Consider the following 27,687-nt stretch of genomic DNA (forward strand, 5'->3'; position numbering starts at 1 on the left):
TTTTTATAATTTACTCATAAATAAAATACATAGACAATTATTGATACATAATAATCTTTAATTCATGAATGTATATTATGATATTAATTTTTTGAAGGTATATTATAATATTCATGTATGTTCATAGTTCATGAATTATCATATTGAATGAACCCGGACTCACATCACAAGCTTATAGCTCAAATTATAAGGCAAATTTGTAGCCGGAATTATAAAATTTTCCATCGTTTGAGAACAATTTCTTATTCATCTATCATTGATTTTAAGCATGGTAATGTTTTATATTAAAATACAAAATCCTATACATATACTGTACATTTAAACATTTTCCCTGAAAAGTGTTTCCAACAATTAGGGCCTCAAACAAAAGGAAATCTCTCTTAATCCCAGTTTTCTTTAGTTCACAAACTAAAGCCTTTATTAAAATGTATTGAGCTCCCTAACAAACGTTGGTGTGGATATATTAAAAAAAGAAGAAGCTCCCATCCCATACATATTTAGAATTGCAGTTTTCATCGTCATATTGTCTTTATTGTAATTACTTGGTGTTTTCAATAAGATGAATATTATTTATTGCAGGTTTCACCACGTCTTTTATCATATTTTATATTTGATGAGATGATGTACTAGTTTCTGAAGAGATGAAATTTCGAAGTTGCTTCGTAAGCATTGCGTTTCTCGATAAACCATCGTAAAGGTCTAAGTCAATAACCTTTCTTATGAGCTCTTCCTTTCTCTTTCATAGAAAAGTCTTACAAACCAAATTTTCTTATTTGGTCAAATGGGATAGTCCACTTTATAATTTATTTTACATTTTAATCGTAGAAATACTGCATAATTTTCCGGTTTTTATTAGTCTACCATATAACTTTTTCTCTTATAGCTGTTGCTCCCTCTTCAGAAATTGAAAAAGAAAATGCATCATCAACCCTTCATTTCAACACCTTCCATCTCCATCTCCATCTTCACTTTGTTGTTGTTTATCATCTTCCACCTCCCAGTATCATACACCCAAGATGAACCCAGGCTTACGCAGTGTTTTAAAAGTTTTGATTGTGGAAACGTAAAGAGCCTGGTGTTCCCCTTTTGGAAAGAGGGTAGTCCTGAATATTGTCACCAAGAAGGCTTCGAGGTGACCGAATGTGAAGATGGTCATCAGCCAGTCATCAGTATTGGTGAGACTAAATTCCGATTGGTTTCTGTGGATCTGGTCAATTTTAGAATGACAATCACTAGGGAGGATTTGTGGGATCAAGTTTGTAGTTCAGATGCCAGTCGTATAACAAATGTGACTCTGGGATACTCTTTCCTGCGCTATTCCGATAAAAACCGAAACCTTACCTTCTTTTACAATTGCGAGCCATCAGTAGCAGCACCACCAGCTTCAGCTCAATTCCGGTGCGCCCAAGGGTTAGTTCCAGTCTATGCGGCTGATTTAGTGGATAGAGGTTCTTATGAACAGTTTTTTCGCTCTTGCCATGGCGGCCCTATCCAAGTTCAGGTTAATGAGAGGGCTTTCCAACAACTGAAGAATGGGAGCCTGGGAAACGTTGACTCTGAGGGTCTGGGATTTGATGTGTTCTATCCTTTGGCTGACCTTTTCTGCGAGAAATGCAAGATGCAGAACGGTTCATGCGAAAACATGGCCTCACCTCAATATCCTATCTGTAAACATCCTGGTACGCACAATCAATCTCTTCCTCTAATCAGTTCACATCTATTTGATTGCTAAAATCCCGTAAATTCCTAACCTCCTTAACCTTAATCTGTGCTGTGAATAGTGTTTTCTCCTTTAATTTTTCCAGTCTACATTGTACAACTAGAACTGGTAAGCAGCCATCACTCATATTCAAGCTTAGCCAGCCATAGGGTCAAAGCACGTATCTTCTAACCAAGTTGTCTTAGGTATGGTAAAAAAGTAGGTGTCAGGTGTCCACTATTCGATTCCAAAACGTTGGATAACTAAAATGGTGCCTTTTTTTTTCTTACTGTTGCAAACGCAAATGAATAAAAAAACTTAGATCAAAATTAGTAAACTTAATGCCCTAATTAGGGGGCCATTGACCATATACTTGTCAGCTAATTACATGTATAAGAGCAGCTGACCACTCACTAATTCGTACATTAGCATTCCACTAGACTCTAACAAATTCTCTTAGTTAGGCTAGTGTTAAATTAAGCAATGGGATCTTGATGTTACTTTGTACTGGAGATGAATGCTATGTTTTAGTGACATCAAGAGTCTTGAAACTGAAAACAGCGAAAACAATTAGATTGAGTATTGTAGTCATAATTAAAATTAGTAGCGACATATATTTTATATTTAGAAAACCAATGCTTAGATGAATTATAGTGAAATTTTCTTTATATTAAATAATAAAATTCATTATAATTGATATTTATGTTAAATAATAAATAAAAACTATTAAAAATCATTTTAAAAATATATTAATAAAATTAAAAATATAAAGACATAAATAGTTTATGATTGTGCTTAAATTCACATGTAGAATATTGACTACTTCAATTATAGTTTGATTACTAATTGGACCCTTGAGGCCTGGTAAGCAACTGAGGTCTACTGCACTCTATTTTTCCTTTTGAGATGTCATCACACATGATACAGGTTGACATTCAAAGGGTGTTAAATTGCTGTTGAATATTTCTAGGGGTTGTTGAAGGATGAAATCCGAAACTTATTTTATTAAATAAAACTTCAACATAAATCTTTTGAAAACTTATATGTGATTTTTGGTTGAATAAAACTTCCTTCTTTGTAGTAATTTTTTCAAAGTTAGAAATGGATAAATTCATTATTAAATTAGAATCGAATTATTTAACAAGTGAAATTTAAATATTTAGTGGTAACTAATGAGTTTAATTGAGTTTTTTTCTTTATTTTAATTAATATGGACAAAATTTAGTTTAGTTTTGAGCTTAATTATAAATAATCAAATTTGAAATTGAATATCTTTTTATTAAATAAACGAAATAAATTGAATTAAATTACATGAGATAAATAAATTCAATTTTATTAAAATTAAAACTAAACTTGAATAATTAGAAACTAGACTGTATGTTGGATGATATTTTGTCCTGTTCTTGTTCATTCGGCCTATTGGGCATTACAAACACCATAAAAATAGAGTGAAAATCAGAGTAAATAAACATTTTATGATGATGAATTCTGAAAAGAACAGAAATATAATTAGTAGTGATTAGGGTTATTGACCCGCAATCATGGTGAATCATTAGACCAATGAATAGTCATGGTGGAGATCCATTAATTCTTCTTCTTGTTCTTCCCCCCATCCCCCTCTCACTTGGGTCTCATTATTTTTAGGTTCTCTATATTATACCTACATTATCAATTTAGTATTTTACTTTAATTTGATTAAATTTAATTTTATATTTTTCAAAATTTAAAATTTTAATCTTAACTTAAACGGAAGCAATTAAAATGTTAGGTCAAATTCTACTATTAATTCTGTAGTCAAAGTCTACTATTAATTCTATAGTATATGTAAGTTGTGAATTTAATTTTTATTCTCCAATTTGATTATTTTAAGTCTCTATACTTCTTAAAATTTTGAAATTTCAATCCTAATATTTTTGTGAATTTTATGTGGAAATAGAAAACTAATATTACATTACACATGTAATAATATGATTATTGCACAAGATTTATAGATAGTAAAATTTAACTAAATCAATTTAATGACTATTATTTAAGAAGGCTGAAATTTTAAAATTTAAAAAGTATAGAAATTAAAAACAACAAATTAAAGTATATAGATACTTATTTTCTCTTATCAATTTCTTATTTACTTGTCAATTGTCAGATTTGCTTCTCATATTGATGGCAATTAGTGGGATATATAGACATAATGGTACAAGAAAATTAATGTTAGTTTGGTGTAAAGAAAATATAAATATAAATAAAAATGTAGAATGTAATGATAAAATATATTGTGTTATATATATATATATAAATTTATATAAGAAAGGTATATAACAAATATGATATTTGATAAAAATTTGCAATTTCTTCCCTATTCATAATTTGGCGGGTTTTTTATACCGAAAAGTTAAAAAGAAAATATAGTTAAACTTGTAATATATACTAAAATTTTGCACAGAGTGATTGGTAAAAGTGACAAATAAGGATAAATAAATAATTTGAAATTAAACCAACTACTTTGAAGTTAGACTTGGTCTTCCAACAGTTCTTAGTTGCAGATTAGTGTTTTATATTTAGATAAATTAAGTGTATTTGAAGCTTAAGCTACTATCATTTTCTACTATATATTAATTTCCCTTTAAAATTACTCTATATTAGTTGGCATATGAAAATGTCAGTGTTTTGAACACTTCAAATATGGATACTTGTACGAAAACAAATGGGAAATTTTAGTGAATTTACTGAATTCCAAGGGCGGATGTTTGAATGATTTCTAGCTTCAAATGAAAACCCCACGTTAGGCTCTCTCAGCCATTCGATCGGTCACATTACGTTTATTAACAACCACTTAGCTTTCTCTTTCTTTCGGTCTCGTGGAAAACTCTACGGTGTATTTTTCTTCGAAAAGTTAATGTCCTTAGCTTTGCAATACTAAATATAGGAACCCTTTCACTTAAAAATATTGACCTTGGTTCCTTCTAACTTCCACGTCTTCTTCCTTTCTCACAGGGAGACCTTCCTTTCCATGTAGGAAGCCATTTGTTGGTGTCTTTTTATGGCCTATAAGAGACTAGCTTTTGGTCTTAATATGATGCAATTCTTTTTGACTGTTAGTTCCATGGCGGGCCACCTTAAAAACTTGTTCTTGCTTCCATTAATCTCCAACTTCTGAATCCGTCAATTGTTCCCAGAGAGCAGCTTTTAATTACACCCAACCTTTTTGCCTTCATTTCTCCCAATTTTCTTTTGGCCAATATCAAACTTATGCTATTTCCACACGCTCCTCAAGTTTCTTACTTAGGTTAACAAATATGAAACACATGCTTAGACCCATCGTTTCCCACATGGAATGCAATCGAAAGGTGTGGCACAAGTGATCCTCTTTTTGTTCAACGACCAAATCCTTTGGTTTTATATTAATTTTATGTATGTATAAAGAAGTGCCCGCCCCACCCTTTTAACTTATTCTATACCATTTTATGTTGGGGAGGTATAGATTAGTTTTCGTTCAAGTTAATGAGATTTCGTTTTCAGCCAACTACAAGGGGGAAGTTTAAATAACAAAGGTTATCTTTATCTGATAGTGGGGTTTTAAGCATAAGCTGGCTTCCATTGTAGCTTTTAGAATTTAGAGGGTAAGAGTCATTTCAAAAAAATGTATAGTTTATTGGCCCATAGTGTTCCCCTAAATGGATGCATGAGATCAAGCAAACTGCACCATAGATTTGAATGTAGTAGGATGGTCAATCTAGGTAGGAAGTTGTGCAAGAAAAATAAAAACAATATCTTTGCCTTTGCTTTAATTATTGTTTTGTCTTCTTTTTCTTTCAAACTCCAATCACAATCTGTGAAAAATAAAATAGAATAAAATAAATAAAAATAAAGAACACATGAATTTTACGTGGAAACCCTTTCGGGAAAAAAACACGGGCAGAGGAGAAGAAAATTCACTATGTCGAAAAATTTTTTACTCCAATACAAGAGGAATAGACTATGTCTATTTATAGGCTTGCAAAGCCATATTCTAGTAGGATTGAAACACCTTATCCTAATCAATATAAAATAGATGGAGTTTAATAAGGTTTAAAACCTTATTCTAAAATAAAATAAAAGAAGTCTAGTTCTATATGGATTTTACTTTTATTTTATTTTCCATCGTATTTTATTTAAATAAGAATTTGGGTCACTTAATTCTAACAATCTCCACCTTGACACAAATTCTTAATGAACAAGTTCTTCATCGCGAACTTTTAATAAACAAGTTCTTCACCTCTTCCAAAAAACCCCTTAAGGGTTTAACTTCAACAATGAACACCAACCAAGTCTAAGCAATGCTCAAACTTGGTTATAGGAAGTGACTTAGTCATCATATCTGCAGGATTTTCATGAGTGCTAATTTTGCTCACAATAATATCACCACGAGCAATAATATCACGAACAAAATGATACCAAATATCAATGTGTTTTGTTCTCTCATGAAACATTTGATCTTTTGTAAGAAAGATGGCACTGACTGTCACAAAATCTTGTTTGATTTGAAGGTCTTCATTGAGTTCACTAAATAGTCCTTCAACCAAATAGCTTCTTTACAAGCCTCAATGAATCGCCATGTACTCAAACCGATGGTAGACAAAGCGATCGTAGTTTGCAAAGTGGCTTTCCAACTAATTGCACAACCTCCGATTGTAAAGACGTAACTCAGAGAGATCTTCTTCTATCAAGGTCTCCAAAGAAAATCAAGATCAACATACCCTATAACTCCATCTTTAGTTCTTCCAAACTGTAAGCAAACATTAGTAGTGCCTCGTAAGTATCTTAAAATCCATCGAATCGCTTTCCGGTGTTCTTTACCGAGATTCGCCATGTATCTCGCTAACTTGACCGATCGCATATGATAAATCGGGCGTGAACAAACCATAGCATACATGAGAGATCCTCTTGCACTAGAGTATGGAACATGTGACATGTACTCAATCTCATTATCGATTGAGGAGATAAGGCCGATGAAAGTCTGAAATGGTGCTAAAGGAGTACTAACAGCTTAGCACTCTGCATATTGAACCCGCAAAGAACTTTCTCAATGTACCCTTCCGACTTAGGTACAATTTACTTGCTTTTCTATCTCGAGAATCTCCATACCAAGTATCTTCTTTCTTGGTCCTAAATCTTTCATCTCAAATTCTTCACTTAGTTGGGCTTTAACCTTTCTTATCTCTCTTTATCTTTTCTTTGCTATCAACATGTCATCAACATAAAGAAGTAGATACACAAAAGAACCATCACTTTTTTCTTAAAGTAGACACAACTGTCAAAACTACTTCTTTTGAAATCATGAGAAGTCATAAAGGAATCAAACCTCTTGTACCACTTGTCTTGGTGATTGTTTCAAACCGTAAAGGGACTTTTTCACAAGCAAACATAGTCCTCTTTTTCGAGACTATAAAACCCTCTCGGTTGTTGCATGTAAATATCTTCCTCAAGTTCTCCATGCAAAATGCGGTTTTACATCTAACTGCTCAAGCTCCAAATCATGCATGGCCACAATACCAAGCAAAGCTCGAATCGAACTATGCTTAACAACCGGAGAGAACACATCTGTGAAGTCCACTCGGAATTTGATCTGTAACCCTTTGCAACAAGCCTTGCTTTATATCCGGGTTCTTCAACTCCCGAGTCCCTTCTTTCTTTTAAACACCCATTTACAACGAATGACCTTTTTACCTTTAGGAAGTTTTACAAGATCCCATGTTCTGTTTTTGTGGAGTGATTCCATCTCCTCTTGCATAGCAAACATCCACTTTTCTGAGTCTTCACAGCTAATCGCCTCAGAATAATTAAATGGTTCTTGATTCGCATCTATATCTTCAGCTACATTTAAAGCATAAGCAACTAGATCAACCTCGACATACTTCTTTGGAGGTTTAATTTCTCTTCTTGTCCTGTTTTTGGCGATAGAGTATTGCGGTGAAGAAGCAACTCTATTCTCAATATTTGTACTAGCTTGAGGAGTTAATTCTGTATTAATCTGATGCTCCACCTGCTTTTGGTTTTCTTTATTGGAAGAGTCTTTAAGAGATAAGTTAGGTAGCATAGCAGTTTCATCAAAAACAACATCTTTGCTAATCACAACTTTTCTATTTTCGAGACACCATAACTTATAGCCTTTTACACCACTTTATAACCAAGAAAACGCATTTAATGGATCTCGGTTCCAATTTTCCATTATCAACATGAGCATACGCAGGACACCCAAAAATCTTTAAATCGGAATAATTAGCGGATTACGGACCATACCTCTTGTGGAGTCTTTTTCTCAATGGCAGCGGATGGAGATCGGTTGATCAAAAACATGCAGAGAGGTCGCTTCGCCAAAATGACTTCGTAAGTTGGCATTTGACAACATACATCGAACCTTCTCCATGATCGTTCATTAATTCGCTTCGCAACTCCGCTTTGTCATGGAGTATGATGAATCGTCAAGTGTCTCATGATCCTTCGACTTGCACAATCTATTAAACTCATCGAGCGAACTCTAAGCCATTATGCATGCGGAGGTATTTTATCTGCTTTTCCGTCTGTTTTTCAATCATAATTTTCCAAGACTTAAATGTGGAAAACACATCGCTTTCGCTTCGGAAGAACGCCCAAACTTTTCGGAAAAATCATCAATAAAGGTTAGCATATAATTAGCTCCACCTCTCGAAGGCACTCGGACGGCCCCACGATCGAATGGATATACTCCAACGTTTCCTTCGTGTTATGGATTCCTCTAGTGAATCGAACTCTTTTTGCTTCCCAAAAACACAAGGTTTCACAGAAATTCGGTTTGCAAATTCCTTGCCCATTAAGAAGTCCTCTTTGCTTAATTCGCCATGCCATTCTCACTCATATGCCCTAGGCGATATGCCAAAGTTTAGTAATATCATCATCGACAAGGAAGAGGAAGTGACAATTGCATCACCAAGATATGATAGAACCATAAAACATATAACTTGGCAATCTTTCTTTGCCCTTTCATCACAACAAGGACCCTTTGAAATCTTTAAAACCCCACTTTCATTTGTGTATCTGCACCTTTTGAATCAAGAGTACTCAACGAAATTAAATTTCTTTTCAATTCGGAACATGCCGCACATCACTAAGTGTTCGACAACTCCATCAAACATCTTAACTTTAATTGTTCCAACACTGCGATTTTACATGAAGCATTATTTCCCATCAAAACAACACCTTCAGATCTTGTTTCATAAGTTGTAAACCAATCCCGATTGGGACTCAAGTGGAAGGTGCGACTGAATCAAGTATCCACTCTCGCTTACTTTAGAATCATTGATGAAGCAACTAGAAGTTCACCATCATTGTAGTCTTCTACAACATCGCCTTCACCGAATTTTCTTTGTTTTCCTTTTGATTCGCAGCCTCCCTTTTAATCTTATTTTGTAGCTTATAGCACTCAGATTTAATGTGCCCTTTCTTCTTGCGAAGTTACAAGTTTTACCTCTGTTTGAAGATTTCGATCTACCCTTAGATTTACCATGAGGATTCCGTTCTGTGTTCTACCACGATCATCATCAACATTCGGTCTTGTCTCCCACGAACAATGAGACCCTCTCCCGAGAGTTGGGTTTAACCACAAGATGCTTCATCTTATCATACGAGGTTAAAGAATCATAAACCTCATCAACCGTGAGAGACTCGCGGCTATATAAAATCGTGTCTCTAAAGGTTGAATAAGACGGGGCAACGAACAAAGTAGAATCAACCCTAGATCTTCCTTATCATCTTGAACCTCCATGGCCTCCAAGTTTGAGAGAATTTCTTTAAACACTTGTTCGTGTACGACGCACCTTCCTCCAAACGATGAGCATAAAGACGCCGCTTCATATGCAACTTGCTTGTTAGAGTTTTCGACATACATATTTGTTCTAGCCTCTTCCATAATGCAATGCGGTTTTCTCTTTCATCACATCCTGCAAAATTTCGTTGGACAAATGCGATGTAATTGTGTTAATGCCTTTCGATCCTTACGCTTCTTCTCTTCATCTGTTAATGTCGAAGGCATCTTATCTATCCTAGCGGGTATCCTCTAGATCCATCTGTGCAAGAACTGCTTGCATCTTAATTTGCCACAACGCAAATCGGTGTTGCGATCCAACAATGAATTTCATACTTCAAAGACGCCATTACCGTGATCGAGATGAATAACCCTAAGCTCGATACCAATTTGTGAAAAATAAAATAGAATAAAATAAATAAAAATAAAGAACACATGAATTTTACGTGAAACCCTTTCGGAAAAAAACCACGGCGAGGAGAAGAAAATTCACTATGTCGAAAATTTTTTACTCCAATACAAGAGGAATAGACTATGTCTATTTATAGGCTTGCAAAGCCATATTCTAGTAGGATTGAAACACCTTATCCTAATCAATATAAAATAGATGGAGTTTAATAAGGTTTAAAAACCTTATTCTAAAATAAAATAAAAGAAGTCTAGTTCTATATGGATTTTACTTTTATTTTATTTTCCATCGTATTTTATTTAAATAAGAATTTGGGTCACTTAATTCTAACACAATCAATTCACCAATTAAAAGCAAAAACACCATTAATTCTATCCAGTTCCCTTCAACTGCTTCTTCTTCCCATTTCCAGTTCATGTCATCCTTTATTGCTTTCTCCTCAAATGGATCCACAAAAGCTGATAAACTTTACATCATTTCTGTCTTTTTTATCACCTCAGCAATGGCAACTGAAACCCTGTCTAGGGACTCACACTTCGAGGCTTGTATGCCTTGAAGTTGTGGCCACGGTCCCAATATAAGCTATCCTGTTTGGATTTTCGAAGAACAAGAATCATTCTGCGGCTATCTGAACTTCGAGATCACCTGCAAAGAGAAAGATCCTACACTCAAAATTTCTGAGGAAACTTGCATCATTAAAGATATATTTTACAACAACAATTCATTGCTTGTAGTCAATGCTGTTGTACAAGATGATTGTCCGACGCCGCGACGAAATGTTTGCCTCGATCAAACTCGTCTTAGTCCTGACAATGTCAATCTTTCCTTTTTTTTGCTGTTTTCCACGAAGAATCTTTGGAAAAGACTAACTATTCGATCAAGTGGTGCCGGACTATGATTGATTCCCCTATCTTCATAAACGACGATGTTAGTTACGTTAGCTTATTAGACATGAATTTTACCAAAGTTTTGAAGTCGGGGTTTGTTTTGAACTGGACCGCACATAGTTGCAGCAGCTGTAAGAGAAGTGGAGGCCGCTGCCGTTCGGTTATAATGATGAATTCGTTTGTTTTTGCCTGGACGGGCCTCATCCGAAGATCTGCAATGGTGGTAACTTAGTAGGACATTCATACATCCTAACTCTACTAATACTTCCTTCCCTTACTTCTTCATGTTTTTTTTTTTGTTCTTTTTCTTAATTTTAGCTTGCCTAATAAATTTTACTTAAGAGGTATGTTATCAGTTAATCTTCCATTTGCACTCTCGACCTGTATTGTTCACTTACATCATAGGCAACTCTAATATGGTATAACATTATATTGTGTACCCTTTTTTCTTCATGTTTCATAGCTGAGGTTCGCATTTCAGAACATATAACTTGATCTAAACTGCTGATAATTGACCCTTTTTCAATAAAAATAAATTATTATTATTATTTTTTTTTCTATTTCAGGCGAAGGCTTAGACGTGAGAACAAAGCTGATCGTTGGTAATATGATCCCCTGATCCTCCTCTGTTTCATTCTTAGTCAGTTTGTTGCTTCATGCATTTTCTTCACCAAAATGACATGAAGTTTCAATATGTAACATGCGCAGGTTTCTGTGCCGGTGCTGGAGGTGTACTAATCACCAGCCTCTTCTTCTATTGCTGGTTACGTCACCGCCGTGGTAAAGGGTTCTTTAAATCATCTTTCATAACCGGCAAGAGTTATTTGGACCGCTCTTTGGCGAGCGATTATGAGAAAGGTGATAGCTTTGCTTGTGTCCATGTCTTCACCTACAAGGAACTTGAAGAAGCTACCAACAATTTCGATTCCAATAGGGAACTTGGTGATGGAGGCTTTGGAACTGTCTATTATGGTAAGAAAAACTTTATACTCGAATCACACTTTGTCAAAAAGTCTATTGTTTCATATCCGTCTTTCTTACCCAGGCAAACTTCGGGACAGTCGCACTGTTGCTGTTAAACGCTTATATGAAAACAACTACAGGAGAGTTGAGCAATTCATGAATGAAGTTGACATCCTAACTCGGTTGCGCCATCCAAATCTTGTCTCACTTTATGGATGCACCTCTCGGCACAGTCGGGAACTCTTGCTTGTATACGAATATGTTGAGAACGGCACTGTCGCGGACCACCTTCATGGTGAATGTGCTAAACCCGGGGCACTCCCTTGGCACATTCGGTTAGACATAGCCATAGAGACCGCAAGTGCATTAAAATATCTCCATGCTTCGGATATCATTCACCGTGATGTGAAAACCAACAACATCCTTCTCGACAACTATTTTCATGTTAAAGTCGGGGATTTCGGACTGTCTCGACTCTTTCCAACTGATGTTACACATGTTTCAACCGCTCCACAAGGCACTCCCGGTTATGTCGATCCCGAATATCACCAGTGCTACCAGCTTACTAGCAAGAGCGATGTATTCAGCTTCGGGGTCGTACTAACCGAGCTAATATCATCGAAACCAGCCGTGGACATCATGAGGCACCGCCATGAAATTAACTTGTGGAACATGGCAATCAACAAGATACAAAACCGGGCATTGCACGAGCTAGTGGATCCATCTCTCGAGTTCGAAACGGATGAAAAGGTTCGGAAAAAGATAACCTTAGTGGCAGAGGTGGCGTTCCAGTGCCTTCAAAACGAGAAAGACATGAGGCCGACAATGGCTCAAGTGTTTGAGGCTTTAGTGGGCATACAAAATGAGGAATACAAGAAAGAAAAGGGTGAAGAAATAGAAATGGAAGCAGCAGGGGACGAGGGTGGGTTGTTGAAGAGTACAGCAGTGCCTCATTCTCCAGATTCTGTGATGATAAAATGGGTTAGCAATGGCAGCTCTTCTACAACTACTACAACACCAAGTTTCTAAATTTCCAGCTATATGTAAATAGTACCATATATGTAGGATAAAGGGTGCATGAAAAAGTCAGCTTTTATTACTAAATTTTCAGCTGATTCTTGCTGGTTTTTTTTTTTTTTGGATCAATCAGTTCCGAGAAAATGAAAATGTTATTTTATTGTTTGGGAGGGGTGTAATGTAATGTAACTATGTAAGTGTAACAAAGGAATCTATGCCTTAGTTTTATGAGTGTTTTCTTGCATGGAAGTTAGGGTCCCAACTATTTAATTTAATTTTATAAGCTGATATTAGTGCAAATATGTAAAATCGAATAAGAGTGGCGGTGAAAAGCTGTATAAATATTGGTGTAATCTTTTGAACTCTGATGAAGTATGTGTTGAAAAATAACAGTGGGTTATCTTCTTTAATAAAAAAATTGGAAGAATATATAAAATTAACTTTTTACTGATTCAATTTGATTTTTAACAGGGTAATTTAAAATCCGGTTCTTACATGATCACCAAACTAAATGAGCACCTGATTGGACCAACCCAATGAATCAGTCCAGTCCCATTTTTAAATTTCATGGTTTGATGCAAAACAACAGAGGTGAAGTATAAAACAGTAGCAATATGTAAATGTGAAAAGAGAAGTCAAAATAATGGGAAACATTCCCATAACTCAGCTCTCATTCTCTGGTGAAAGATTATCAAGCAAATTGTTGATCCAATGAAATAAAGAAGATCTGAAAGGGTAAAATATTTAGAAAGGTGAGAGTTTCGTAATGAATATTGACAGCTTGGACAAAGTATATATGATATGATTTCACTAAATTCTCTTTCTGTCCAAAGGTGACGGAAATGACTAAGGCTTTGGTGGAATTTGCAACGGTTGTGTGCTTTCCAGCATCTCTTTCACCTTACTTATGGAAGGTCGGTCTTTAGGATTTGTTTGTATGCACCACAGCCCAACTACTATCATCTTCCTCGCAATCTCTGTTTCTTCTTTGCTCACAAGACCAAGCAATTCCGGTTCAATATTGCCTTGTTCAATATGCTCATAAATCCATTGCGGAAAATATATCTCGCTGGTGTGATGTACCCCAACATCTAGGTTCTTTCTGCCTCCACCCATCTCTAGAATCATCATGCCATAGCTATACACATCTGATTTATGCGAAACACATCCAATGTTCCTGCAAAATACTTCTGGAGCTATGTAACCAATTGTTCCTCTAGCTTCCAACATAGATACCATACTATCAGTCCTCCCACACAGTTTCGCAAGCCCAAAATCAGAGATTTTCGGGCAAAATTGATCATCTAGAAGAATATTATGAGGCTTTATGTCGAAATGCAGAATCCGAGTGCTGCAGCCAAGGTGTAAGTACTCGAGCCCACGGGCTATTCCGATTGCAATTTGATACAAGTCTTTTACTGTCAAGTGCTGACGATTATCTTTGGAAATATTTTGTTCATAGTCATAGATGAATTTTTCTAACGATCCGTTGGGCATGAACTCATAAATCAAGGCTCTTTTTCCGCCCTCTAAACAAAAGCCTAAAAGGGTGACAACATTAACATGAGAGGTACGACTAATACTAGCAACCTCATTGATAAATTCTTGACCATCTCCTTTGGATGTATTAAGCAGTTTCACAGCAACAAGGCGGCCGTCGGGTAGCTTCCCTTTGTAAACACTACCGTAACCTCCTTTGCCTAGCTTTTCTTTAAATGAGCTGGTCATTTTCTTGATGTCTGAATAACTGTATCTTTTAGGAACTAAACCTCCATTGTTTTTTAGGAAAGCCTCAATATCTTGATCTATGTTTCTAAACTTACAATAAAAGGTAGTCGAGATTTTTCTTCTGAAAAATAGAATGCTGATAACGGTGATCAGTAGACCAGTTGCTGCACTACCAAGGCCTGTCATATAAGCAGAAAACCAACTAGAGAAAATCAAGCAGCAAAATATTTTTATTTCGAAGTAGTAATTAATTTATAGAGATGTTCTATTATGGAAGAGATATTATTTAAATATTATATATCATCGAAATTTTTTATATAACACAATGTGATATAATTAAAATATTATTACAAATTTTTTAATAATATGTTATGTACTATTAATTTATGTATGTATGGTAATATAAGAAATGATAACAATTATTGAGTATTGATATTATACAGTTTATTTTTTAATATAAAATTTATTATATTATATTATATTATATTATATTATATCTAACAACTTTATAATTTTGTAGTTGTGCATGAAAGATTAAGTTCAATCCTAATAATTACACCACAATAATAATAATAAAATTAAGAATAAAATCTACCGTATATATTATATCATGAAATTATATTTATTTATTCTTTATGATTAATGATATTCGTATCAACTTGAAACAATATATGTATAAACATTATGGACATAATTAATACCATATTAATTTAACTGAATTTAGCTAAAAATTTTAGGATATAAAATATAAATTAACATATCTATATCTATATCCATATATATTATATATAATATTATAATTTTTGGCCAATATAATGTTATAACATGGTATATTAATAATTATATTTACTTATTAAATATAATATAATAATATGATATGTCATATACAATAATCTAATGCCAATTAAAGTAAATCTCAAAATTCCAACAATTTCTTAGTTTAATAAAATATTGTAGATATAAAATTTAAATTCAAACCAAGCAATCTCATTTTCCAACCTTAATTATATAAAAATATAACCCATTCTCCAACCCCGATAAATGATTTCATACCTATTGTAAGCTTTTTTAAGAGAGAACCTTTTCCTGCAACAGAAGATTACGTCACTTCAGCTCCAACTATTTCATAAGCAATTAATATTACTACTAGTACATTTTAAATTACGAAAATATTATAAAAATATTTCAATAAAGATTATTAATGGAGTGACAAGGAAACCACCTCATTCAAATTATTTCATTACAGGTGCCCAATTAAAGGCCTCCAAGATAGAATAGTTTATTTATATTAGAATTTATTACACGTGAATGAAAATATTTTATATTAATTATATATATTTATAAAAATATTTCAACAAATAATTATTAATAGAGTGACAAAAATTTTCTATATGAATTCGTCCGTATTATATTTGATTCTCAAATAATGCTTTTTACATGTTTTATTTAATATTATATAAAATGTAAAAAGATGAAAATACTTTATAATAATATTAAATACCCTTTAAAATAAGAGTATTTTAATAATTAATATGAAGTTGACTCGTAACACTAACTTAATTAACTATTTTATATATAATATAGACATAATAGGTTAAAGTAATTTTTCTTACCAGATTTAATTTTAATTTATTGAAATATTTTATTCAAGTAAATACTAATTAAAATTTTAATGTCTTAATTAAGTTTTGCTTCTTTAAATTTTTATCAAACAATAATTTCTTTCTATGAAGAGAAAAAAGATTACAGCCAAAATGCGTCCTAAAAGGGATAATACAATTTTCAGACCCTTAAAATTATTATCAAGATTTATTTTAGTTTTGGTAATTGTATTTTTTTATAGTTTATTTTTGTACTTGAATTTGACAATTAAGTTTAGTTTAGTTCTTGAAATTGAAAAATATAAAAATTTGATTATGCAGACATGTGTACGAACAGGTCAGATCACCTGTTTCAGATTCAATTAGTTTCATTGGTTTGACAATTGGACCAACAAAAATTAAATAAATAATTAAAAAATTTTAAATTTATAAAAAAATTATTAAAGCAGTTCAACTTGTTCAACTGTTGATTTTTGTACCAATTTTTTTATCTTTACTAATTCCAAGTAGTTTCTGTGTCAATCAGTTCAATTTTTTTGTTTAGACCATTATATCGATCAATTTTTGGTCCATTCGATCCAGTCTTGCTTTAGTAACATATGCCACATCATCAAATCTTGACAGAATCTAAGTTCAAGGTCTAAAATGAATCTAGTTGTCAAGTTCAAGTATAAAAATAGACTACAAAAAAATATAAATATCGAAGTAGAGCTAATTACCAAGTTCAGGGGCTAACAATTATATTATCCCTAAAAAAAAGTCAAGCAGGCTACAAACTTAGTTAGAGGAAGCAATTGAAGACCTCAGTGTCATACAACAGAAAGCTTCGAAAGGTAAGTAGAACCTAAAACTCTCTGAAGAAGAAAAAAATCATCTATTACTTGAATCAAGCCTCTGGTTGATAACTAGAAGCAAGGAGAAATCCCAACACATTCTCACGACCCTTTAAACCATATAGCACTCTTCGCTACGGGTCGAAAAGTAAAAATCTTCAACAGTTAATCCAATTAAAATGTTTTTTAAATACATTAACCGAATTAAAATATTTCAATGAATTTAATTGATTAACCAAAATTTATATATTTTTGTCTTTTGATTAAAATAAATATAAAATATAAAAAAAATATGTTGTTAATGTTTTTTTAATAGTTCAAAATATATAATATATATTAATTATTTAATTAATATAAAAATAATAGTTAAAAAATACGTTGCTAATATAAAAATATATCAATTAATTCAATTAATTAAGTTAATTATTTAATTTTAAATCTAATTAACTGATAACTAAATTTTAAAATTTATTAACCACCTTCCAACTAAACTAAATTCAATCATTAACTAATTAACCAAATTAAATTATTGAATTGATTAATTATTTTTAACCAAATTATAAACACCCCACCCTTATCCATTAAGGAAACAAAATCTTATCGTTGTGGCTATGAAGACATCTATGACCTAACTCAACTGGTGCACTAGAAGCCTAGTCAAAACGAGTTCCTGAAACTCTGGATAAAACCAAGTCATTGAAGACTAGAGAAATCGAGTCACCACAGTACTCAAGGTCCACGGTTAATCACTAAGTGAAACCAAAGCACGATCCAACACACGGACCAAAAAACTTCATTATTCCAATAATCTGTCCGCTCCCTACCAAAAAAGTTGGCCGAAAATCGACAACAGCGCATGGCTAGGATCGTAAGGGGGAGATGGCCGGCTGTTCAATGGCCAAACCGCTAGTGACCATGAAAATACCAGAGCCTTAAGGTTGTTGACTCAAAACAGCACCACTATGGATCTCCAATCGGAGATCCGAGCGGTCAAACGCCATAACTGAGCAAGAGGAACTGAGGTCCAAAGGCACGCGATGATCGATCGGTGGGCTGCTAGTGAACGGGGCTTATATCCTTCAAACTTTAGAGCGTAGATCTGAAAAGCTCCGATAAGAAATAGGAGAGAGAGACTGGAGAAGTAAGAGATAAGATAAGAACTAGGGGAGAGAGATTGGAGAAGTAAGAGATAAGGCAGTGACTAGTTGGTCGAAACCCACGGGGACAATGGACGATAGCTGTGAGAAACACGAAAACATGAGTTTCGTGGCTGTTTCAAGAGGATCTAGCACATAGAAAGAAAGAGAAGGAGGAAAACCCTCGAATGGTGGCTTGAACAGTGACTTTGACAGTAAAAACAAGGCGTGATAGCGTTGATAGTTATGACCGCAAGCAAGACAAATTTTATTTGTGATTTACTCAAGTTTTTAATTTTTAAATAATTTATTATCGTCATATATAAAATAAAATAACGTCTTAATAATAAAAGATTGAAGTTCATCGAATAAAAGAATATGAATTAAATTGAATAAAAATATAAAGGCTAATATTTTTATCTATTAATATTTTTTGTTATTCAATTATGAAAAGTTATAATAGTAATTCAATTATTCAATTTTATCTTTTTTATCCTCAGCTAATTAAAGTAAAAATAAAACATTCAAAAATTCAATATAGTTAGGTGGACAAAAAGATTATTGAATAATTGAGTGACAATTTTATAATTTTTAATAGTTAAATAATAAAAAACATAATTAAGTGATTTACCTCAAAATTTTAAAAGATCTGAAAGATTTTAACCATGATTCTTTTTAGAATCACTCATGGTGAGCTTATAGTTTTCCATTTTAATCTCACTAAATGCAACCTAGCTAGGAGAGTTTGTAGAGTTTAATGTAATATATATTTTTTTATGGAAGAGTACTTTAATGTAATATTAATGTGCAAACTTGCATGCGATCAGCTTGCTGTTAGACATGTGTAATTGGCATCGCTGCTACGTAATTTATGCTATATTTTCTTAAACTGAAAAAATTAAAGGAGAAAACACTATTCACACCACAGACTGAGTAAGGTTAAGGAGGTTAGGAATTTACGGGATTTTAGCAATCAAATAGATGTGAACTGATTAGAGGAAGAGATTGATTGTGCGTACCAGGATGTTTACAGATAGGATATTGAGGTGAGGCCATGTTTTCGCATGAACCGTTCTGCATCTTGCATTTCTCGCAGAAAAGGTCAGCCAAAGGATAGAACACATCAAATCCCAGACCCTCAGAGTCAACGTTTCCCAGGCTCCCATTCTTCAGTTGTTGGAAAGCCCTCTCATTAACCTGAACCTGGATAGGGCCGCCATGGCAAGAGCGAAAAAACTGTTCATAAGAACCTCTATCCACTAAATCAGCCGCATAGACTGGAACTAACCCTTGGGCGCACCGGAATTGAGCTGAAGCTGGTGGTGCTGCTACTGATGGCTCGCAATTGTAAAAGAAGGTAAGGTTTCGGTTTTTATCGGAATAGCGCAGGAAAGAGTATCCCAGAGTCACATTTGTTATACGACTGGCATCTGAACTACAAACTTGATCCCACAAATCCTCCCTAGTGATTGTCATTCTAAAATTGACCAGATCCACAGAAACCAATCGGAATTTAGTCTCACCAATACTGATGACTGGCTGATGACCATCTTCACATTCGGTCACCTCGAAGCCTTCTTGGTGACAATATTCAGGACTACCCTCTTTCCAAAAGGGGAACACCAGGCTCTTTACGTTTCCACAATCAAAACTTTTAAAACACTGCGTAAGCCTGGGTTCATCTTGGGTGTATGATACTGGGAGGAGGAAGATGATAAACAACAACAAAGTGAAGATGGAGATGGAGATGGAAGGTGTTGAAATGAAGGGTTGATGATGCATTTTCTTTTTCAATTTCTGAAGAGGGAGCAACAGCTATAAGAGAAAAAGTTATATGGTAAACTAATAAAAACCGGAAAATTATGCAGTATTTCTACGATTAAAATGTAAACTAAATTATAAAGTGGACTATGGTGAACTATAAAAATCGGAAAACCATGACGCAAATGAAGTTGGAATTTTCCACCAAAGAGAAGGGTATACAGAAATTCATATGAAAACACCACTCGTACTGGTCTTTCCCTTTTTCTATTCGAAAAGAAAGAGAAATTGTAAGCTACTTCGAATTTTCATCTATTGAGAATTTGACCCAATAACTTGTGGTTTGGTTTCAAGTTGGACCTAGTTGACATCATCTTTTAAGTTTGTGCTCAATGTGCAAATTCATCCTCATCCCTCGACTAAAAAATAGTTACTTATTTAAATTTTATATTTATATATTAAAATTTTTATATATACTATATTAAAAAACTTCAGTTGAAGTGTGATCAGTCAAACTCAAGGTTAATTCAATTAGAAATTTATTTAGGATGTATTTGGACACTAAAGAGTAATTAGATGAAACAGTAATTACCCAATCTTCTAATTACAAGAAATTCTAGTTACTTAAAATGTTTGAATTGTAGATTGAAATTACATTAAAATTTCTTCATGTTTAGTAATAATAAATTTAATTGCACAATTACATAATTTTAAATTTTAAAAGAATATTAATTATAATAAAATTATCAATAATACTTAAGAAAAAACTCTCTAAACAATTAACAAAAATTAGTGGTCAAAAGTTCGATCCTCGCCCTGGGTATGAAGCAGTTTTAAAACTCGTGGCCAGCATCTACCCCTTAAGGGACCTACAGAATGCGGATGATTAGTTATTAAATCGTTCTGGTAGATACCTTGAGAAAAAAAGAACCTAACATCAAATCTTATATGCACTCTAGCATTCCATATTTCTCTCTCTAATATTAAACATATATTCTTTGTTATTGTAACAACTCAATTTTCAGTGGTGTTGAAAATAGTGATTTGGAGATCACTAAATCCGACAAGTAAGTTTAAAATTTTAATAAATTAATACCTATGAGTCAAGTGTGATTATAAAAGTATTTTTTTTAATTAGTGAATTTTGTTATTTAAAAGAATTAATTAGGTAAATCGGGTTGAAAACGAGGTATCGAGACCTCGGATTCATAAACCAAGTCATAAAGATTTTTATAAATATTTATGGAGTTCTATTAAGTTAGTATTAAAGTTTCATTAGAAAATTTTAACGTTTGGTTAGTCAATTAATTAAAAAGGACTAAATTGAAAATAGTGCAAAATTTGTAAAGTGATTAAATAGCTTAAGTGACTAATAAGGAGGGATTTAAAAGGCAATGAGACCTAACTTTTATGGGCTGGACGGTTTGGGCAAGAAAATCAGCAAAAAGACAAGGAAAAACAAGGGCAAAATTGGAAATTTTGCAATTTAAACATATAAAATAAAGATAAAATTGAAAAATCTAGAGATATCATCATTTTTCTTCAGCAAAAACGCCATGGGAGGTCTGGAAGTTGCTGTTTTTTCATATTTTGACATATGTGAGTTCAATTTTTACTTTTTCTTAGTAATATTTATGTTTTTGTGACTTTTACAATTAGGTTCAACTATCTAATTCATTAGTTTTTGATTTTATGAGTGACTTTGAAAGTTACCATGAATAAGTGTTGTATTATTGTGGTGAATTATTATGAAATTGAAGTTATTATTTATTATATGATGATTTTATTAAGTGATTTTGATAGAAATTGATTTTAGGACCTAATTGTGAAAAAGTTGTGAATTAAGGTTTGGTACTGAAATTCTAATTTCCAAAGGTTGTTTAGTAGCTTATAATGAATAAATAAAGTGTTAATTGAGAAAAGTTAGTTGAATTGATGGGTTAATTAAGAAGGGACTAAATTGTAAAATTATAAAAATTTAGGGAAAAAGTGTAATTTTAAGAATTAAAGGGTATAAACTGTAAAGTATAGTAAAATTGAAATGAATGCTAATAAATTAATGATTTTACAATTATAGATCAAGAACACGAAGTGAATCGTGAAAAAGAGAAAATAGCTGATTAGTCCCTGAACTCGTATGACTTTTGCGAATTTGCCTAGGTAAGTTCATATGGCTAAATTCAATATTTTGTTATGAAAATTTCATGAATATTATGGTATATTATTGTATATGAACGTTATAAAATTTTGATAATTGTAAAATAATGATTAAGTAAAAGTACAAATTAGTTAGAACGATGGATTTGAGTACTTTCGTTCAGTGGCTAAGATGAATTGACGGAAAATACCATGATTGGACCATGGCAACATGTGATATGTGATTTCAGAATAAGACCATAGCTGGGTTATGGCATCGGTGTGATATGAGCTTCCGTATAAGACCATATCTGGGATATGGCGTCAGTATGATATGTGCTTCTGAATAAAACCATATCTGGGATATGGCATCAGTGTGATATGTGATCCGTGCAAGACCATGGCTGACCTATGGCTTCGGTATGTAATATGTGACTATGTGCAAAACCATAGTTTTACTATGGCATTGTGATAACGAAGTACTCAATTCCGTAATCATTCCCTAATTTGACTATGAGAGTAAATGAGAAATGAACCCAAAAGAACAAGAATTAGTGAATAGTGACATTGAAATCAATGAAATGAGTTTATTAATGATTTTGTGATTTATAGGAGGATTTATTGAAATTAAATGTTATATGATTATATGCAATGTTCGGTAAGATTTATTTTTCTATGCCTATGAGCTTACTAAGCTTTCATAAGCTTACTCTTGTGTGTTAAATGTTCTTGTAGATTGACGTGAAATCAGTGGATCGAATCAACACATTAGGGCACACTATCCAGATTACTTCGGTAAATTTTATTGTGCATTTTAAGGTTTATATGGTATGTATAGGGTTTAATTGAAAGGAAGTTAAGGTGTTATAAACTTAGTTATCAACATTTTTCACTAAAACGGTTTTGGACAGTAGTAGTAGTCCAAATTTGAAAAATCACCAAAAAATTTGAAAATCGAATTTGACGTTTAATAAAATATGAAATTAAAGCCTATTGAATCTATTTTTACATAGAAGAAACAGTGTAAGCAAAAGAATCGTATTTTATGAGATATTTGAATTTTTGTGAGATAGAGTTAGAATAATTTCGAAATCCCCTATTTTGATTTGGGAAAATCATTAAAAATTGTACAAAAATAATTATAGGTTATAATTTATATGTTTAAAATTCTTAATAAGTCTATTTTCAAAATAAACAAATAGGAATATCATCCGAATTCCGTATGAGGAGATAATTAATTTTTAGTAAAGAAAGGTCGAAGCTGCCAAACAGCAGAACAGGGGTAACTTTGAAGGATAAACTGTACTTTTTGGCTAAGCCAAAAATTTTGAAAATTTTATGGTAAGAAGATATCTGAGTCTAGTTTCAGGAAAAATTAGCGGAACTTTATTTTGAGTTCTGTAGCTCAAGATATAAATAATTTATTGACTATGACTCAAGTGGACAGTTTTGCTATGAACAGTAAATTTCATGAATTATTTGAAAATTTTCTGAAATTTTCGGTAATGCTCTGTAACCCTATTCCAGTGTCAGATATGGGTTAGGGGTGTTACAGTTATCATCGGTTAATCCTTAACCAAGTATAAATAATTAATAATAAGTATATACTTAAGTTAAATTTAGTGTAAATAATTTATAATATACACTATGTGTAACAGCTCGATTTTGGGCCTAGTCGGAACAGTGGTTTCGGGATCACTATTTCGAGGCTAGAGAAAATTATTTTAATATTATTTTATGTGTTATAATATAATTTTAAAAGTGCATGTAAATTTTGGTAAGTTAATTTTAGCAATTTCTAGTCCAATTTCGAAAAAGGACTAAATCGCGTAAAAGGTAAAAGTTGTGTTTAATACCTAAAGGTGTGTTAAATTGCCTTGTATCTTAAATTGGGGGTCTTTAAAGTGAAATTAGGCCATTGAAAGTGTGATGGCCGGCCATGGGAGACAAAATTGTTGAAAAGTCAAAATTAGGTGAAATTTGGTCACCAATTTTGACTAGTTTTATTATTAACAAATCAAAAAGAAAAAGCTATCACTTTTCTCTTCTCCTTCACCGAAATATGCAGCAAAGAAAGGGTTTTGAAGCTGGAAAATTTCAGCAACATATTTCCCTTGCTTGTAAGTGATTTTAATGTCTTTGCTTGATGATTTTTACATTTTTGGAACCCCTAAAGCATGAGCTTTCATAAGAGGGGACTATTTTGCAAAATGATGAAGAGTCTAGGGTTTTGCCATGAGAGTAAATGTGTTGTTTGTTGTGTTTTTATGAAAGATTATGAGTCCTAGTTGTCTAATAAACAACTTTTGTGAAAGAAATTGCATGAAAATACCTTAAAAAAGGGCTAGATTGCTAAGTTGTAAAATGAGTTGTAATGTGTAAAATAGTTGAAATTATGAGTTGCTATAGTTATGAAAATGGTCCATCTAGACTCAAGGAGTAAAGAAATGTGATAAAAATTATTTAACGAGCATTGGGGCAAAAGTGTAAATATGCAAAAGTTTAGGGGTCAAAATGAAAATTTGTAAAAATATGATTTTTAGACCCATATGAATATTGTGACTGATTGGTAGGCTAAATGTGATATTATAGATCAATGAAATCGAGATTTGGACCTAGAACGGAAAGAAATCGATTAAGGGATGATTATGTCCTTTTCACCTTTGTGGTATCGAGGTAAGTTTGTATGTAAACAATACCATGCTATACATGTATTTAAATGTTATCATTACATGAATTGTACAGATATTAAATGTATATGATTAATAGAAATATGATAAGACAAAGCCTTAATAGACGAGGAAAAATCCCGTTTGAACCTTAGGAATAGAATAGGATACGAGTGACATGTCACTAGGAATTATGAGTCTAGATGACTAGCTCGAGAGTGAGCATTGAAATGTCATGAGATATGAGGTAGCTTTAGCTACAATTGAGGCACTTATGTGCAAAGGCTTTTCCGAGTATCCAATTAGTATTCCAAGTGTTCAACGGGTAATCCAAGGAAAGAGTTGATGATGGTCCCAATGAGGTAAGTCATTGGTGAGTATACACTTGAGTTATGTTACGAGTTGTGCAAGTATGTATATTAAGCCTATGAAAATGCCTTGATATGTGATGATCTATGATGCATAATATGTGTTCTTACCATGATGGATGAAATGATGTTGTATTAATTTTGTGAACAATGATCATGAATGAGTAACTTAGCCTTGACAGATTTGAGTTATTGCAGTAGTGTAACTTTGAAAATACACTAAAAATACTGGAAAATTAGTTAGAGGCAGAATAAAATATGAGATTAAAGCTTAATGAGTCTATTTTCACATGAAAGAAACAGGGGAAGAAAAAGAATTCTATATTGTGTGATATTTGAATTCTTGTAAAACAGGGTCTGAATGAATTTGAGATCCCCTATTCTAACTTTAAAAATTCATCATAAATTGTATAAAAATTACTAAGAGTCATACCTTACATGCATGGATTCCTTATTGAGTCTATTTTTAGAGGAAATAAACGGCATGGTCGTTGGAATTTTGTACAGGGAGAAATTCGGTTTGTAGTCTACAAGGTTCAGAGTGGTCATACCCTGAAACATGGGAGACTTTAACTAATAAACTGTACTGATTGGCCCAACCAAAAATTCTATAAAAAAATTAGTAAGTAGAGATATGAGTATAGTTTCAAGAGAAATAGACGAGAACATTATTCGAGTCTTGTACTATGAGATAATCGAACTTTAGTATAAAAGGGTCGGAACTGTCAGGCAGTGAATCAGGGGTAACTTTGAGGAATAAACTGTACTATTTGGCTTAAACAAAAATTCTAGAAATTTTATGGAAGAAAGGAAAATAAGTCTAGTTTCAGGGAAAATTAACGGAACTTAATTCAGAGTTTCGTAGCTCCATATATAAATAATTTAGTGACCGTTGCTCAGAAAGACAGCTTGTAGTGAACTTGAGAATATGTTGTAAACATTGATAAAACAAGTTAATGAGTTGCTTATTGTTTTCATATGAACTTACTAAGCGAAAGCTTACCCCCCCTCTTCTTTCCCATGTTTTCCAGAGTTTCCAGGTTAGCTCGGGTTGGAGGTCATCAGAGATATTATCACACTGTCGAGTTAACGCTATCGGCGTAAGTAAACTCAAGTGATTCTAGTCTATGGCATGTATAGGGTTTTAATGTGAGTATGTAATATTATGATTTAGCCAAAGGCATTGGCTTGTTATTAAGGTAGTATTAGTCAATGTAAATTGGCCTATGTCGGCTAATATCGTTATGGGCCCATATGATTATTCTTATGCATGTATGTTATTATCTCTTGTGATGTGGCTTACAACATGTATGCTTAGAGATTGAATTGAGATTCATTGATGAGCTAATAACTAATGCAGGATTAAGTGATTGGTAAATAGTTAATAATGCTTCATGAATGGTTTGTGGATATGATTATGCATGCTTTGTGATGGACATGAGGTTTGATGACATGTTGATAGCTATAGCATTAATATGGTAAAGATGAAAGAAAAACTTATTGTAATGGTTGCATGTGAAATTACCATGGTCATGTCATGTTAGGAAGGTTTAAGTGCCTAATTTTGCCATGTTGTATGCTATTGTATAAGTATGCGTGCATGTGTTGTGAGTGTGACAAAATGGCTTGGAAAATAGCCTTGTATTTGTCCGTGTTTTGGACATGGGTTCGGACAGGCGTGTTCTTAGCACCCAGGCGTGTGTTCTATACCTACAGGCGTGTGGAGCCTTGATACAAGAGATTTCCTAAGTTTTTCATGAGTTCTCGGTTGGGTCCCGAACCACCCGAATGCATGTATTGGGCCTCGTAAGCTCGCATAAAGGATGAGATTGCATGAGAAAAGAAAAGTTTTTAATTATTTGAGATTTCATGGCCTTGTTTAGTATGGAAGTGTTAGTAAAAGTCAGGTAGCACCTCGAACCCTATCCGGGCGTCGGATGCGGGCCAGGGGTGTTACACTATGTAATTTTGTAGGTCAAAATGTATAGGAAATTATCTCTCATTAGTTAAAATTTTAAATTATTTAAACGAGATCAATAAAATATATGTCTTAAAATTAAAATACTATTATTATTGTACAAAAATAACTCTTAAAACTTAAGCCATGTACCAGCATGTTTAGAAAACTATATGGTAACTAGATTTGAGTGTAATTATTTAATTACTCTTGTAATTACTTTAATTTCTACCCTTCCACAAAGAATTGGAGAGTGTACTTAGGGTGTTCTAATTACGCTCAATTCAATTGGACTCACTAATTAGAGTGATTGCTCAAATATGCCACATATGTGTAATTATAAACAATTACCGTAAAATCTAATTATTAAGTGGCTTTCTAAACATTGTTAAAAATTATAAATTGAAATGATATTATTAAAATAAAATGAAGGATAATCAAGCTTTTTTTCTTTTAATAAATAACTACCCACTAAAATAATTACTCATTTAAAATTTAAAAAATTAAATTTTAACTTATTATTTTAAATAAATTAAAATGTCTAATTAAAATATTTTATATTTTATATTCAAATTATTTTAAATAGCAAAAGTATTATTTTCTTGCATGCTCTGAATGTTATGAATTTGAATCTAAAATATTATTTAAGTTTTTGATTTAGTTTGTATCACAATTTAATCGAATATCAATTATTGGGAAATAATTAA

The 27,687-nt window shown here is 32.8% G+C and overlaps 2 protein-coding genes and 1 long non-coding RNA gene across 3 annotated transcripts; 2 read left to right on the forward strand and 1 right to left on the reverse strand.

The window, feature by feature from the left end:
- The first annotated feature begins 645 nt into the window (after window positions 1–645).
- Window positions 646–13,040, forward strand: LOC108450367 (LEAF RUST 10 DISEASE-RESISTANCE LOCUS RECEPTOR-LIKE PROTEIN KINASE-like 1.2). Its single transcript, XM_017747954.2, has 4 exons — window positions 646–1,679; window positions 11,378–11,413; window positions 11,520–11,783; window positions 11,857–13,040. Exons 1-4 carry the CDS (start codon window positions 917–919, stop codon window positions 12,801–12,803), a joined length of 2,010 nt encoding a protein of 669 aa, XP_017603443.1. The 5' UTR covers window positions 646–916; the 3' UTR covers window positions 12,804–13,040.
- Window positions 13,041–13,426: 386 nt separating this feature from the next.
- On the reverse strand, window positions 13,427–20,106 carry LOC108452824 (LEAF RUST 10 DISEASE-RESISTANCE LOCUS RECEPTOR-LIKE PROTEIN KINASE-like 2.5). The gene is made up of 3 exons (XM_017750608.2): window positions 19,109–20,106; window positions 15,573–15,605; window positions 13,427–14,698 (listed from the first exon to the last, which is right to left on the reverse strand). Exons 1-3 carry the CDS (start codon window positions 19,869–19,871, stop codon window positions 13,638–13,640), a joined length of 1,857 nt encoding a protein of 618 aa, XP_017606097.1. The 5' UTR covers window positions 19,872–20,106; the 3' UTR covers window positions 13,427–13,637.
- Window positions 20,107–23,981: 3,875 nt separating this feature from the next.
- Window positions 23,982–26,411, forward strand: LOC128280783 (uncharacterized). The gene is made up of 3 exons (XR_008270936.1): window positions 23,982–24,106; window positions 24,579–24,662; window positions 26,055–26,411. It is a non-coding gene; the product is annotated as an uncharacterized LOC128280783 (long non-coding RNA).
- The last annotated feature ends 1,276 nt before the right edge of the window (window positions 26,412–27,687 follow it).

Source organism: Gossypium arboreum, chromosome 9 (assembly GCF_025698485.1).
Source record: "Gossypium arboreum isolate Shixiya-1 chromosome 9, ASM2569848v2, whole genome shotgun sequence".
NCBI lineage: Eukaryota > Viridiplantae > Streptophyta > Magnoliopsida > Malvales > Malvaceae > Gossypium > Gossypium arboreum.

Excerpts from the sequence above, each read along its gene's own strand:
- LOC108450367 (XM_017747954.2), top strand. The coding sequence starts at position 917 with ATGCATCATCAACCCTTCATTTCAACACCTTCCATCTCCATCTCCATC. Across the intron at positions 1,680-11,377 it reads TCCTATCTGTAAACATCCTG|GCGAAGGCTTAGACGTGAGA; the intron begins GTACGCACAATC and ends TTTCTATTTCAG. Across the intron at positions 11,414-11,519 it reads GAGAACAAAGCTGATCGTTG|GTTTCTGTGCCGGTGCTGGA; the intron begins GTAATATGATCC and ends TAACATGCGCAG.
- LOC108452824 (XM_017750608.2), bottom strand. The coding sequence starts at position 19,871 with ATGCATCATCAACCCTTCATTTCAACACCTTCCATCTCCATCTCCATC. Across the intron at positions 15,606-19,108 it reads TCCTATCTGTAAACATCCTG|GAAAAGGTTCTCTCTTAAAA; the intron begins GTACGCACAATC and ends CTTCTGTTGCAG. Across the intron at positions 14,699-15,572 it reads CTTAAAAAAGCTTACAATAG|GCCTTGGTAGTGCAGCAACT; the intron begins GTATGAAATCAT and ends CTTATATGACAG.